Source organism: Mustela lutreola, chromosome 17 (assembly GCF_030435805.1).
Source record: "Mustela lutreola isolate mMusLut2 chromosome 17, mMusLut2.pri, whole genome shotgun sequence".
Lineage (NCBI taxonomy): Eukaryota > Metazoa > Chordata > Mammalia > Carnivora > Mustelidae > Mustela > Mustela lutreola.
In genome coordinates, this window is record NC_081306.1 from 37,146,171 (window position 1) to 37,161,744 (window position 15,574).

Sequence of the window (15,574 nt, forward strand, 5' to 3'; positions counted from 1 at the left end):
AGAGACATTGGCTTTGATGACTTTGAAGGGTGAACCCGTTTTGTAATAAAGAACACACTTTGTGGGGCTCTTCTGAGTTCAAGGCTACACGTGGATGAAGGGTGGGGATAGGACCAGCCATCCACACAGAGGGCAGGCCCGGCCACAGCCACCCTGGACGATCCATTTGCTCTCCTGGCCAGCTCTCCTGGCTAATGTCAGAGCAGGGTGCCCTTTCATCCTCCCCCAGGGATGCCCCATAGACACACATGGGGTGAAAATTCTCAGAAATCCTGGCCTTGGAGCTTACGAGACTTTTTTTGAACACGTCATCTTCAAACTGGTTTAACCAGGGAGCCCCATTTCTGTCCTGGAAAACGCTGCAATCATATACTTTTCACTATGCGTCTTCCTCCCCAAATGTTAAATCTTGATTTTCTCATGACACAGAATACAGCCAACAACACGTTCACTTCATTTATGTCCGCGACCTGTTGTCTGTCTGTCCTCCTAGCTCAATCAGGGCTTCGATATTTGGTATGGTGGTCTTTCTTCATCCTTGCTTCCAAGTCCAAGGACCAAGTTCTCACTTGTGGCTGGGGGGCCTTTAGGCCACAGGTTGGCCAGCCCAGTCGGACTGGAGACCCCCAAGAGGGGTCTCTGAGGGGGTCCGTGCTCTCTTCTCCAGAGTTGGGAAGCTCTGGGTCACCAAAATAAGCAACACAGAGCCTGTGCGGCGCAGAGTCCGTGGGGAGGGGAACCTGACTGGGGCATGAGGGGAACCTCTCACGGGGGAGGGGAGCCTCCCCGGCACAAGATGGGACTTGTGGGCCGCCTCCCTGCGTCGCCCCATGAGGCTGGTTCTTCCCTTTGCTAGCACCACTTATCAGCCTTGAACTCTAATTACACTTATCTGTGCTGAAAATTGGCCATTACCACCACTTAAACTCCTCCTAATTGTAAGAAATCCTTCCTTTGCAAGTAGGGGCCACCGTCACTGTTGTCACGGCAACATGAGTGGAACTCCTGGCGCTTCTGACTCCAGACACCCCCCCTCCCCCGCGCCTTTGCTCTCTCTCTGTGGTTGCAGGAGTGAGCAAGGTGGTGACAGTGGACGTGAAGGGGAACTGGCGCCGCTGGCTGAAGGTGCGCGATCTCACCAAGGGAGTCACCTACTTCTTCCGCGTGCAGGCGCGGACCATCGCCTACGGGCCCGAGCTGCAAGCCAACGTCACAGCCGGGCCAGCGGAGGGTAAGTGGAGCTCCGCCCAGGGCCCCTTGTCCACTGCCGTGCCAGATGGGCCCGTCCTCACAGCAGCCCGGGTGGTGGTGGCCCACCAAGAGCAACAGAAACACAGAGGTCTTTCGGCAGCAGGTTATCTTCAAAAGCTCCTGCCAGCACCAACCTCTCCAGATGGACTTGTTAAACAGAGATGAGCAAATTCCTAGGTCTTAAACACGTAATGTTCAGGGCTATTTTCTGGAAAGCCTTGGAAAGAACAAGTGAATTTTTTAAAGGTTTATTTATTTACTTTTGTTGGAGGCAGAGGGAGAGGGAGAAACCCAAGCTGACTCCCCACTGAGCATGGAGCCTAACTCAGGCCTCGAACTCATGACCCTGAGATCATGAACTGAGCCAAAAGCAAAAGCCCACCCAGTTGTGCCACCAGGCACCCCCAAAATGAGTGAATTTTGGAAATAAGATATACAAAAGAAGTGTGAAGTCTTCACATCGTGCAAAGAAGCCCCATAGCTTCCCACTTAAACGATTCTGGCCTTTGCTTGCATTCTCAGCAGGGCGAGGGTGACAGGATCTAGGTTCACGGCAGGCCCACCACATGCCAGGCACAGTCCTAGGCCTGTTGCATGGCTTGTCTCTGTTCACATCTGGCCCACCACTGGCCCCATGTGAGGCCACTGTAGCCTTCCCACATCTGGGATGAGCAGAGTGTGACCAGGCAAGGCTAAGCCATCTGCCTGGAGAAGCAGACAGAGCCTGGACAGGGCAGGCACCATCTGGGGCATGAGGAGCCCCCCGAGTGCCAATCTCCACCCTCCCCTGTCTCTTTTACCCCACAGGCTCCCCAGGGTCCCCCAGAGATGTCTTGGTCACCAAGTCAGCCTCCGAACTGACCCTGCAGTGGACCGAGGGGAATGCAGGCAGGACGCCCACCACCGGCTACGTCATCGAGGCCAGGCCCTCAGGTAAGGGGTGGGGCCGGGACACCTGTCAAGGTGGACGCCTGAGAGTCCGAGCCCTCGGCTTCCTCACAGCCTTTTCCTAACAACACAGACATGAGGGGAACTTGATGAAATGCTAGGCATGTCTCTCCCTCTGCTCCGTCACCTCGTGGGCATGAGAGTCTCCGTGTTTCGCCACAGCGTGCGTCCCTAGAGGCGTGGTCATTGTCATCCTCAGAAACACACACGTACAAACTTGGGGACAATTGCATACGCTTCCTGTTCGCGGTGGGAATCCAAGAGTGTTTCCAGGGGCTCATCTCGGGCTCTGCATCTTTGCACCCAGTTGAGCCCCACTCCTTTGTGATCACAGTGAAGCCCACAAGTCATGTGTCCCATCTTTAGGCTCCTGAAAATGAGGTCTAAGGTCTATTCCCTGCCCTGTCCGCCCTAAGGGTTTTCGCTCCCTCCCTCCCAGCAAGCGGTAATAACGAAGCACGGACATTATTGGAAAATCCGTCTCTGCTGCGCTGAGCCAGTCCTTAGTCCTTGGAGCTAGGGGGTGTCACCAAACACAAAGAACACAGAGCACGTCCAGTGACCTTCAGAGGGCGGCACATTTAATCGTATCTGAGCATGAAAACCCATGGTGTGCCAGGGCTGCCAGCAGAAAGCTCACCGCCGGAGCCCGCCCACGGCGCTGGGCATCACTATAGTAGGATGTTTCAAGAAGCCGTTGGACTGAGAGGGAAGGTCCGCAGGGTCACATTCATCCCTGTGTCAGACTGCCGGACAAACTGCTTCTGAGAGATGACTAGTCGCAAGCCCCTCCCAGAAAGTCCGAAGTAGAAAATCTGGTGCCTGAGACCAAAACAGCATCCTTTAAGGGCGATGTGGAAATTCTTTGGCTCAAGCACTTGCATGTTCAGCGCGTCCACCCAAGGGGTCCTGGGAGCTTGTATTGAACAAGGCACTTGGTCTGTTCTGGAAGCAGGGGTCTCAAATCGGTGATGGGCCTTCTGTATCCACTGGGCCCCCTACCAGCCTGTCGCTCTGAAAGTAGGCAGCCCCGAGAGTGGACAGCAGGTGCCCCGCTGAGGACATGTGATTCCCGAGCACTTTCTGAGACTTCAAGACCTTCAAACACGGGCCCAGTGAGGTCTGGGCCCAGCCGAGAGCCATGGGGGCCGCATCTACCCCAAGGAAGCAACTCGACGCTTTTCTCCCCGAATCTGGGGAGAGCATTCATTGCAAAGGTAGCTTTGTGAGCTTTCAGGCCCAGCAAGGGGCTCCTGAGAATTCCTGAGATCCGTGGACATCACTGACCCCTAACTGAAATCCAGTTTGTCCTTGCCTCGTGAGCACAGGTGTGTTCACTTATTCCGGCTGCCAGAGCCCCGGGGCCCACACTGGGCAGAGGTCCTGCCTCTGTCTGGAGGCTGGGCAGGCGAGGGCAGGGCATGGCGGGGGAGGGGGGGTCCTCTGAGGCCGTGAGGGAGTGTCTCTTCCATCCTGTCTCCCGGCTTCAGGTGGTTTGCTCTCAGTCTAGGTCATTCTTTGCCTCGTGGAGGCCTCACCCCCATGCCTGCCTTCTCCCTGGGCGCCCTTCTATCCCCGTGCCTGGCTGTCTCCTTTTAATGAGGACACCGGTCATACCGGGTTAGGCACCCCCCCAAGACCTCGTCTTGACTAATTATATCTGCAAAGACCCTATTTCTGAATAAAGTCACATGCTGGGACATTGGGGATCAGAACTTGAGCACGTGAGTTTTGGGGGGACACCATTCAACCCTCCCCCCACAGTAGGTAAGAAACCACAGGCATAGCTGAAGAGCCTGCGGAATTGGCAGCAACAGAAGTCACGCTGCTTCCCACCCCATCCCGGCCTCGCAGGCGCCTCACAGCATGGCTTCCCTCGTCGTCTGAACACTGCCCAGACCTCATCACCCAGCGTGGCCCTGGCATTACAGTGCCCCCCAAAATCCAGGCCTGTGTACCCGCCTTCCAGAGAACCACGTAGCCCAACAGGTCACCCAACAAAAACCACCCATGACCCACATGGTCCGCAGTCCAGGGAGACGGTGCTGCCGGGAACCTTCGGTCACCTCTAGGTACTTACAAGCATTAACAGCATAACTGGCTTCCCTTCATGTTTTATGCAACTAAAGCCATTCCGAGAAGGTGTCCCTTCAGAGTCAGCAGGCTGCCAATGGAATCTCTGGCCCGAGAAAATGTGAGAGGCCTTGCACTAGAGGACACACAAACACAGCGGACCCCTGCCAACTCCCCTCCTTCTGCCGAGGGATTGCTCCCTTACTAGAATGTTAGGACCATCCCCCTGCCAACCCCCGCTGAAACAGTGGCTGTGACAGGACCTCAGTGGGGTCCCTGGGGTGACGGGAATGCTCCATGTCTGGGCTGTGTCAGCAAGACGATCCTGTTGGCGGACTCCAGAGAGAGGACACATGGTTTCTCTCTGCATGATTTCCCGTAACTGCATGCGGTTCTGTTTACAATTATCTCAAAATGTAAAGCTCAGCTTAAGATTTTAAAAATACATATATATACACACATGTGTATCCCACGATGATGTCCTAAGGAGTCAAGGGCAACAGCACATCTTTGGAAAGGGCATCTCCGGGTCAGAGGTCAGCGTGGGGAATGGACCACGTCAGCAGCCAGACATGGCTGCATGGGCTCAGAATCCTAGCAGAGGAGAGCATATTCTGGCATCTTCTGAGCAAAAGGGAGGTTTTGATTCTCAGGCTTCTCATGGGGTTAGCATAACTTCCATCTACCCTAAAGAAGGAAGCAGGTGGCCTGTTGGAAGGAGCACAGCTTTGGGCAGTCTGCACGGTGGTGTGAAGAGCCAACCAGGACGCGGGGCTAGGTCTCGCACTGAGCCTCGCTCCCCGAGGGCCTTGGCCGGGTGGACACCTCCAGAGATCCGCAGGACCCTGAGCTCCGTCAGTTGGCGCCACAATGAGGAAACCGACCCCCGGGGACCACGATGCAAAAGGAGGCTGACCTGTGAGATGCTGTCTTGTTCCATGAGCGCTGAAGATTTCACTTCTGCTCTCTTCTGCCCAATTTCCCCTTTTGTACCGTGGACCAAACCACAGCGGCCTCGGGGTTCACCATCTCCCCACAGAGGGGTGCCTCCTCCCTCCCGTGACAGAGGCCAGCAGCAACTCAGAGGCAAATGAAATGCTTTTATGGATTGTCAATATTTAAACACCTTGCTGGTGCCTTAGGGCTTTGGATCTCAGCTGTCATCTATTACAGGCCTCATTACACAAAACATTAAATGCTCTATCTTATTTTCTCCACCGAAGCTCTCTGGCAAGACTTTCTCCAGGCAGGGGAGTGATTTTCGAGGGGAGTAGGGATCTGGGAGATGGGCCCAGGTTGCCATGAGGAGGACTTATTTTTGATGGAGTCCACCTGGCCCCCGCGGGTCCCTGCCACCAAGTGTCTGGAGAGCCCGAGTCACTTGTCTGCTGGGTCTGCCATCTCCCCACCCAGGCAAGTCTCCGCCTTGCACCAGGGAGACAGGCAGCTCATCAGCTTAGTGGCTGGTGCCACGAGGCACCCAGCGGGCTGGGGCAGGCAGGGGCAGGTGGCAACACAGCCTCTTCCTCTCCTGCACTGTCACGGTAACCGCTGCAAATTCCGCGGGGTCGCCCCACTGCCCACTTGACAGCAGCTAGGAGATTAGCGTCTTGGGCCAGAACGCGGACTCTCTCCTTCCCGGGAAGGACAGTCAGTGAGCGCACGGAGCCAGGGACAGCCTTGCGAAAGAGGCCCGTCTAGGGTTGTGCTACGTTTCCTCCGAGTCCGTGTCACAAAGTTCCCCGGAAGGCCATGGAAGCTGTGCAGTGGGCTTATGCAGATGATTTATTTACACAAATTATCCCAAGGCATTTTATTGTGTAGCTCACGAAACCAAATTTACATATTTACACAATAGACTGGAATGGCACTAAAGGAGCTATAAATATATTTTCCTCTCCGAGGCAGCCGTGAAATTCAAGTTTAGGACCGACCCGGCACAGGCAGCGCTTTTTCACGAACAGGGTGGTTAGCCCGGAGCAGAGAGCTGGCCCGCCAGAGGACAGGCCCCTGGTCCCGGGCCCTGATCGCACCCCACCACCCCCCCACACACACCTGTCTGCGTCTCCCCGCTCTTTTTGTTCATGTTCCATCTTTGGCGCTGGGACTTTCCGGCTGAACAAAGAAGAAATTCAGCCTTATTCCAAAGGTTTAAAACCGATGGAAATCCCCAAGTCAGCAAATGTGGCAAGCGGGAGGCAGGCGGGCGGCTGCCGCTGATCCAACCTCCCCGGCCCGGCGCTCCCTCCTGTCCTCCTGCCCGGTGCCCGCCTCCTTCTGGGCATAGGTACCCTTTGCTTCTAGACCTTCATCTCATTTTATCTCCTGCCTTCAACCAGATCAGATAAAAGGTGATTTTTTTTTTCTTTTTTCCTCAAAGGTATTTAGCCTCATGTTTGAACCCCACTGCTTCAGTTAGATTTCGAACGGAGACTGACCACTGACACAGAGAGAAAAGGCAGTGTTTAAGAAATAAATAGCTGACAGGCCTCCCTTTGCTCCGGGCTGCGGGCTGACAGTCACGTTGCTGGTTGCGTGAGTTAGTGGAACCAGAAATCTGGGGCCCGTGAGTGACAGTTTCATTCAGCATGGAGACCCTGTTTAATTGTCCATGAAATCAAACTTTTGTGGGGGCCTGGCGTCTGTCTGAGTACCGGCAGCACACAGCTCGGTTCCGGGCGTTGGAGGGGTAAATTGAGCGGCCCGCCGATGTGCCTGAGCTGGGCTCCATCTCAATTGAGAAGAGAGGTGTTCATGTTTCCAGGTTTATTAGGACATTATCTGGGAGCAGATGTGCCTCCTGCTGCCGGGCGGAGGGGAGGCGGGGGCCACAGGATGAGAAGGGACACGTTCTGTCTGCTGTAGGCAGGTGGGCTCCGAGGTGGCCAAAGCTATTAGGTGGGAAAAGGGCTCTTTCTTTCTTTCTTTTTTTTTTTTAAGATTTTATTTCTTTCTTTGAGAGAGAGAAAGAGAGCACAAGCAGAGGGAGGGGCAGAGGCAGAGGGAGAAGCAGACTCTGCCGAGCAGGGAACCTGACACCGGACTCGATCCCAGGACCCTGGAATCATGACCTGAGCCGAAGGCAGATGCTTAACCATCTGAGCGACCCAGGTGCCCCAAAAATGTTCTTTCTTTAAGGACCTTTACTATCAGCCTCTCCGCCTGTTTAGGGCACAGAGAAGGCCGTGAAGGCAGCAAGGACAAAGCAAAGAGTTCACATTCCTTAAAGAAACACGTGACCGCTGAGGAGCCAGACTGTGTGTGCGCCTCCCTTGAGGCCGGTGGGACTTGGGGTGCGTGACCAATGGGATCCCCATAGGAACTCTTGCAAGGTTCATTATGCAGCAGTGTCCCACGCACTTACCTTGCCGGGGGCGGGGGTGGTAGCGAGAGTCCGGGCAGGTGCTCCCTCAGGCGTCCAGGAATGGGGAGGGAGGACTGGCCCCACACAAACGTGATTTGGGCTCGCTCCCCGCCCTGGACCCCCCTCCCACAGACATCAGGAGGTGTCCGCCTGAAGGCCAGCCAGGACATTCAGAGCCCTGTGCCAGCCGGGGACTCTGCACCAGACACCTGGCAGTCAGGGAAGCGGCTTTGGAAGACACTTCTGCTCTTCTCTTCTGGCCCATCCTGAGTTTCCCAGGAACGTGATGGAGGAGCTGTCCGAATGGGGAGGGAAAGCCAGGCTGGGGTCCCCTGAGCGTCCCGGCACGGGGCAGCCTCACCTGGGGTCCGGAGGCTTGCTGAGTCAGATCCCCAGAGCGGCCTGTAGTCTGTGCAAAGACAGGCACGCCTCCCACGTGTTGGTTGAGATGGGAATCCAGCGCTGGGGATTATCCCAGTGCGTGGAAAATCAGTTGCACAAACCTCATTATAGCTAATAGTTCTGTAATGTTATTTTCCCCCTAATTTGTAGAGATACTTTTCTCCATCATTGATTTATTGAGATATTTAACGGCATAATACAAATGAGAAAAGCAATCCACGGCGGAAACAGAGTGGACGCGTCAACAGCTGGCCGGCTTTCCTTACCCACTCAGGACCACAATGGAAATGTTAGTGTAGATAGATCACCCGGTGAATTACAAGCGATGGCCAAAATGCCGAATGCGCTAATTTTGGCAAGGAAAAATTAAGCAAAATAAAAACGAGGACATTTTCTTCTGTTAGCTCAGGAGGAAATTCTCTTGCTATGACTCTCCCTCCCCCAACATTTTTCAGTGTAAACGGATCACTAAATAAATTGTTCTGCATTGAGATTCTCTATCAATATTTTAAATGTTTTTTTTTTTTTTTTGAAAAATGCATGCAATTCCTGGAGCTATGACAGAACACTTAAAATAAAATGTGGCTTTTAGGTGATGGCAGAGGAAGGGGAAATAATTTTTTTTTTCTTCGGTAGCAGGAAAGCATTACAGAAACATTAATGCAAAAGACACTCAGGGAACCCACTCCAGAAGAGTTCAGACCCACTCAGAACAGTCTGAGAATACCTCTCACGCTTAGCCCCTTCATTGCAATGGTTTAAGCAACATTCATTTAAAAGAGCCTATTTTTTTTTCTCTTTAGTTTCTTGAGTAGCATAAAACAGTCTACTCTTTTATTTTATTTTTTTTTCTAAGATTCTATTTATTTGAGAGAGAGAGGGAGAGGCAGTATGGGGGCAGAGGGAGAGAGAGAATCTCAAGCAGACTCCACACTGAGTGCAGAGACTGACGGGGCTCGATCCCACAAGCCTGAGATCATGACCTGAGCTGAAATCAGTAGTTGGATGCTCAACTGACTAAGCCGCCCACGCACCCCTGTCAGTCTTTTTAGAGGAAAAACACTGCCCAATTCAGTCCACATTTAAAGCCCTTAGAATAGTGGCTTACTCATAGTAAGTGCAAATAAAATGGGGTGGGCATTCACTAGAAGCCTGCTTGTGCTAGGTCCTGCAAAGGACTATGGAGATACGTAGATGGATGGATGGATAGACAGATGGTGGAAGAAAGGAAGGAAGGAAGGAAGGAAGGAAAGAATAAATGGCTGGGTGGGGAGGTGGATGGACAGATGGGTGGTGGACGGATGGGAAGATAATCACATCAATAGGTATTTATGGAACTCGTGAAAACCTCGAGGGCCCAGTGATGCGGACAGGTAAATGCGACGGAGTGCTCAGAAAGCCCACTGGTGGAAGCAAGCATCTCTTGCTGGAGGATGGGCGTGAGGTCAAGAAGAGTCTGAAAGGGAAGAATGACCTTGTTTAGCTGCGTCCACCCCTGCCCTTGAACTTAACGAATTGCTCATCTAAACAGAAATCTCACCTGATTCCCCGATGGTGGAACAAGGCAAAGAGTGAGAACTTCAGTATCTGTGGAACAATCACGTGTGTGGATGGGAAGCAGCAGAGCAGGGGGCGGGGGCCCGGGGGCTCCCGAGGCACAGGGAGTGGCTTGTGGAGAGAAAATGCACTCTCTGCCCCCATTACTCCCCGATCATTCTTGTGCAGAACATCTGAACGAACATCTTAGACAGCCATCATTCCATGTGCAAACCTCAACCTGTTAGGGCCAGAACGGGGAGACTTGAAGCTATGGCTTGCCATTTTGACATTATTAGTGGTAATGGGTACCTTGGTGAGAAATGAGTGTAACTGTGAATATTTAGAAACAAATAATCATTGCGCTCTCTTTCTGCCTCTGCAGAGGTTTGTGCCTTTAAAATCTCATTCACATCTGTTCCTTCATTAACCTGTGGCGGTAAGGACTTAATCGGTGCAAACTCTAAATCCTATGCAAATATGGACTTGTACACTAGCAATTTTCTTTCTGTGTGCCGTTGGGCTAATCCACTTGAGCATATCTGGTGTTCCGAGGCGCGTGATAAGGTTGATGCCAGATAACCCTCAGCTCCCCGGAAAGCTGTCTGTGCGTGAGCACGCATATTCAAGCGCGCCTCTCCTCGCCAGATCTTCTGCTCTTTTTAAAAAGATCACATACCTGTGCCTGTAAAAGAAATTATAATTCATAAAGGATCAGCACTTCAAATGAACATTTTGGGCTCGGAGCCCACTTTTTACCAAAGCACCTCCTTCGAGATTGGGTTTATATATACGCAGGCCATGCACGGTTTCCCCTATGTATCGCACTGTTAGAAGCACTTTACGGATAGAACCTTGTTTAACCCTCCAAACCGATCTACGATGTAGATGCCTTTGTTGTCACTATTCTGCAGTTGAGGCCCAGAGAGGTTGGGCGCTCCACCTAAGGTCACACAGATGAGGCATGTTAGGGCCAGGCTTGGCACACACACTTTCTAGACTCTAGTCCTCTTTCAGCCACAGTGCTGTGCTCTCTATGAGGTTTTGATGACCGACACCGCTGATCACGTTCCCTCGGCCCTGTTGGGAGATGCCTACAATCTAGAGTCCGATCTACTGGCTTCCTGTCTTTCTGCATCTTGACTTTCTGGCTTTAATGTCAACTTTATGAATGTTTTCCCATGTGTCAGAGTTTAGATAAATTCAATATGTTTATTGTGGCAAAAAATACATAAGATAAAATTCACCGTTGTGACCCCTTGTAAGTGCGGGGTTCAGTGGCATTGAGAATATGCACTCTAATGTGCAGACATCACCACCATCCGTCTCCGGAACTTCTGCATCTTCCCAAACTGAGACTTTGTCCTCCTGAACCCATAACTCCTCCCCTCTCCCAGCCCCTGGCCCCTGGCCCCGCCATCCACTCTCTGTGTCTGTGATTTTGACACGTTCGGGGGCCTCCTATAAATGGGGGTCTCACAGTGTTCATCCTTCTGCATCCGGCTTCTTTCACAGAGCGTCATGTCCTCCAGGTACACCCATGCTGGGGCCGGTACCAGCATTCCCTTCCTTTTTAAGGCTGAATGCTATTCCATGGTGCAGACGGACCACATTGTTTATCTATTCATCTGGTGACAGATGCTTGGTTGCTGCCACCTTTTGACTATTGTTAATAATGCCATGAACGTGGGCGTGCAAGTGTTCAGAATTCAGTATGTGTTTGTCTCATTTGCGCTCATATTCGGTAGCATCGGGGCAGAGATGGAAAAAGCGAGCTGGGGTCCGGGCAGATCAGATGCTGCAGCCAGTCCAACGGATGAGCAAAGTGGAGGGCACCTCTCAGGGGGTTTGGTGTGCGCCGGCAGGGCAGAGTCCCGAGGGTGAACAAGGACAGCCCCTGACCCCCCGCATCTCTATGCCGGTTGTCCTGATCACCTTTCCTCCCAATGAGCCGGTGACATGTCTGCCCACAGCCTCACCGCGCTCACAGCTGGCTGGTAAAGACACTGTCGTGTAGTTTTCTCTCTGGGCCTCTGGAGGGATTGTCATCTCCAGTTAGGATGGGGGTGGCAGGTGCTCCAAAGAACCCAGAACCCTGGCTCGGGTGTGCGGGACGGCAGGAGACTGATGGGCAGGCTGGCCAGGGAGGCGGGATCCTGGGGCCGGGAGGGACCACGACCAGCCAGAAGGGAGCCAGAAACCCTCAACAGAAGATGACATAAGTCAGAAACCAGAGGGAGGCCTGGAGTCTGATGGGATCCGATGGGATCCGACGGCAGGGAGAACGTTCCGCAACACGCCACTGTGCACCAGCCTGCAGCTGCAGCAGAGCCTGTGCACGAGGAGAGGGCTGGCCCCCTCCCTGCCTGCGGCCCCCGGCCGCGCACCCCACCTCTGGCTCTCATGTCACGGGGGCTCCGTTGGTGAGGGCGGCAGGGAGCTCACAGCGGCGCATCGGAAGCAGAAAAAGAGCACCCCTCCCCTCTCCCCTTGTGTCATCTCTGCAGATGAAGGCCTCTGGGACGTGTTCGCGAAGGACATCCCCCGAGGCGCCACGTCCTACACTGTCAGCCTGGACAAGCTCAGGCAGGGAGTGACCTACGAGTTCCGGGTGGTGGCCGTGAACCAGGCGGGCTATGGGGAGCCCAGCAGCCCCTCCACGGCCGTGTCAGGTAGGGAGCCCTGTCCAAGCAGGGGACACTCTGGGTACAGTTCTTCCCTTGGAGGGGGTGGGGAGGGCTGGGAGCCGTGGTGCAAAGAAAGAGGACAGCGCCCCGCGCCGTGCAGGTACCAGCAGCACAGGCCCAGCCTGGAGAACACGGTACTGGGGGAGCGGGCGCCACCGGGCCCCTGACTGTCCTCACCAGGCTGCGTTTAAGCAAGTCTTAATTTCTGTCTCATTTTTTCCTAATCAAAGACCCAGGCCAGAGTCGGAGCAGTCAGCCTGAGCTAAGCACTGTCCTGTCTATCCATCCATCCAGGGGAAGGCAGCCCCCAGCCCCTCCCGTCAGCTGAACGCTCCTTGCTGGGCAGGCTTGGGCAAAGTCCCGGCAGCTACGGGGAGGGCTGGGGTGTCTTAGCACCTGACCCAGGTGTGTCTGATCCAGGCCTCCCCTGAGACTGCTGAGGGGCCCATGTGCCTCCCGGGCCAGTCACCAACCGGTACAAAGACCCCCAGGCTCCACTCTGGGTGGAAGAGGCAAGGTTTCTTTCCCAGAGCTCATGGGGTGCTGATGACAGACTAGCTGCCCTCGCCAGCCCTATGGCAAGGGGTGTAACAGATGCGGGGAAATCAGGAAGGGCTTCTCAGAAGAGGGAGCATGTGTCTGGCTGGAGAAGAGTGCATGGGGGTGAGGCCACAGGGGAAGAGAGCAGCAGAGACAAAGTCCTCGTCGTGAGACAACAGGCAAGGAGGGGAGCAGAGGCCAGCTTCTGCCCCGCCTGCACCTGGCGTTCCTGGGGTTGCCTGGAGGACGATCCTGCAGGGACCCCATCCAACCCAGTGGTGATGCCGCCTGGGGCTCTACTGTTGATCTGCCAGGCAGCTGGAGGGATTGCAGGGAGCAGCGCGGAGGCGATTAGAAAGGGAGCTGGCAACCCACCGCAGGCAGGGGACAGGCTGGGCGTGCAGTTGTGGAGGAGGCAGGGAGCAGGTGCGGCTCAGGCAAGGGGGCAGGCGAGGCCAGAAACCACATGGGGTGTTCCTGGGACCAAGAGAAACACATTGTTCTTCCCCAGCCTCTAGATTCGTTCAAGATGCTGACTGCTCTTGTTTAAACTGAAAATACCTTCTGTCCCTCTTTGCCATGACCTTGGAGGGAGCACAGTACCTGCGGGCAGTCTCGGACCCACGAGTCCTCGCGGATCGTGGCGGGGTCTGCCAAGAGAAGCCCCAGCACGCCATGGGCTTCTGTAGCAGTAAGATGTAGCAAAATCAAAATCTTCTCATTTCCATCACTTTCTTATGAAAGATTTAACATGCCCTCCAGAAGAGAGACTAGAATAAGGACACCCTGGGCACCCCTCACCCCAGTCGAGCAAGTCAAGGTTTGCCCCTCTTGGTTCCTTTGTGGAACCCAGGTAAAGCAATTCAAAATGCACAGAGCCTTTCATTGCACACACACACAGCCAGGGGCAAAGGCTCCTTCCTGCAGGAGAACACAAGCCCCTCGCCCTTCTGTTCATGGAGCCCATGGCCGGGCTGTCCTCTGAAGCCCACTGCACGCCCTTGCCAACCGCGGCTGCCAGTGGGACAGTGGTCAGCTTCCTCCATCCTTCAGGGCAGCAGCCCTGACCGCAGATCTGTGGGGTCTTGCCCCAGGGGCCAGGAGTAGGGTCCTGTGGGCACCCAGGCCTTTCTTTTCCACGCCCACCTGGGTGGCCATTTGGAATTTGTTGGCTCATTATACAGAGTAATTAATGTGCAACCTGAAAACCACTGATATATTTTGGATTCAAAATGCTGTCGTGTCCCAGGAAGCCCTGCACCGTTGCATTACCCAAAGGCAGCTCCCCGCTCTTGTCCCCAGTGTGCACAGTCTTTACCCAACCGGTGAGAGATTTAACGTAAGGCAGAAGCGTCTTCTGGGGGCTTCAGCAGCTGGGAGGCGGACAAGGGCTTCCTATTCTGTTGATCTGGTGCCTCCCAGCCAGCTCCCCTGCAGGGGGCTTGTGGAAGGCACCAGCGGGACCCCAGGGCCATCCGGCATCTCCCAAGCAGCGAGTCCCATGTCTCTGTTCTTAGTAAACAGAATAAAACATGAGTAGGAAGGGTGTCCTCCTTCAAAGCAACTTTTAAGTGAAACTATTTGTTTCTCAAAAAATGTTTCCCAAGACGGGGGCCAGTGGTTCTGCTCAGTTTTGCAGGAGGCAGGAAATACAGCACAGCGCAGGCCTTGGGGAGTCCCGTGGTGGCAGAGGCCTGCAGAGAGGGCTTGCAATCAGCAGTGTTCGTGCAGGTGTAGACGGAATCCGCCTTGGGTGGGAGCAAGAAGGAGTCAGCTCATGGGGTTCACGGGCTTGGACTGAGCCCCAAGGCTCATATGGGCCACTGAAGACTTTCAGGAAGGGATGCTTTGTTTCCATCGAGGAAGATCTCTCTGATGACAGTGTGTGGCTGAATGGTTGGGGGGGATGTCAGGAGGAGGGGAAGCCTCCAGAAGGGGCTATAGGGTGGCGGCCGTCGTAGAGAGGGGTAAGGGGCCCCAGGGGCCATCTGGGAGGGAAGCCTGAGCACTGAGGATCAGAGACATCCAGGCTCGCTGGTCCTTCCTCCATTTCCCCCGGACAACATCCATAAGCAGATAAAATCGGGGGATATGGCGTGAAGCATGGTGTGGACGGGCAAGGACAGGGAGAGCTCTGGGACAGGGTGGCAAGGGTGCCCGAGGGGCCCCAGCCGATTCCCACAGAGAAGGAGCTTGTGTCTGGGAAACCAGCCCACCTGCTGCCCCTCTCCACCCCCACCCCACCCACCCCAGCAGGGGGCGGAGTTCATCTTCCCGAGACTGCCTTCTTCCCCAGCCCCGGGCCACCGCGAACTGGTGGCAGCAGTGTCCATCCCGTGTGACCGTGTGCTCCTGTGCCCCTCAGCTCAAGTGGAAACCCCGTTCTATCAGGAGTGGTGGTTCCTGCTGGTGATGGCCCTTTCCAGCCTGATCGTCATCCTGCTGCTGGTGTTTGCCCTGGTCTTGCACGGACAGAACCGGAGATACAGGAGCTGCAGCACAGGTGGGGCGTCTGCCTTGTCACCCCTCCCCGCCCCGCCCCCCACCCCACCTCTAGAAGAGCCCATGCACTCAGGAGCCAAAATGTTCGCATCTTCTCTGCTTCAATCCGGGATCCGGGTGAGGGCTTTGCGTTTTGTCTGCCTGTGGGTGACCAAGGCCGGGCCTCAGATTTCCTCTGGGAGGCAGCTCTGGGCAGCAGGCAAGTGCCCTCGACCCTTGAGGCCCAGGTTCACATCCTGGCTCCTTGTGTCTTGGATCCAAGCCTTGTGTC

At 54.6% G+C, this 15,574-nt stretch overlaps 1 protein-coding gene across 3 annotated transcripts in view; it reads left to right on the forward strand.

Annotated features, from left to right (window-relative positions):
• The window catches only part of SDK1 (sidekick cell adhesion molecule 1), an 867,118-nt gene that overhangs the window by 835,758 nt on the left and 15,786 nt on the right, over window positions 1–15,574 (forward strand). For 2 of the 3 annotated variants that reach the window (XM_059154465.1, XM_059154466.1), the window contains 4 exons: window positions 1,070–1,231; window positions 2,059–2,184; window positions 12,082–12,246; window positions 15,167–15,304. In XM_059154465.1, the coding sequence (XP_059010448.1) occupies window positions 1,070–1,231; window positions 2,059–2,184; window positions 12,082–12,246; window positions 15,167–15,304 (591 nt within the window). Of the gene's footprint in view, window positions 1–1,069; window positions 1,232–2,058; window positions 2,185–8,188; window positions 8,498–12,081; window positions 12,247–15,166; window positions 15,305–15,574 lie in introns of those variants that run through there. The other variant, XM_059154467.1, reaches the window with a different exon arrangement.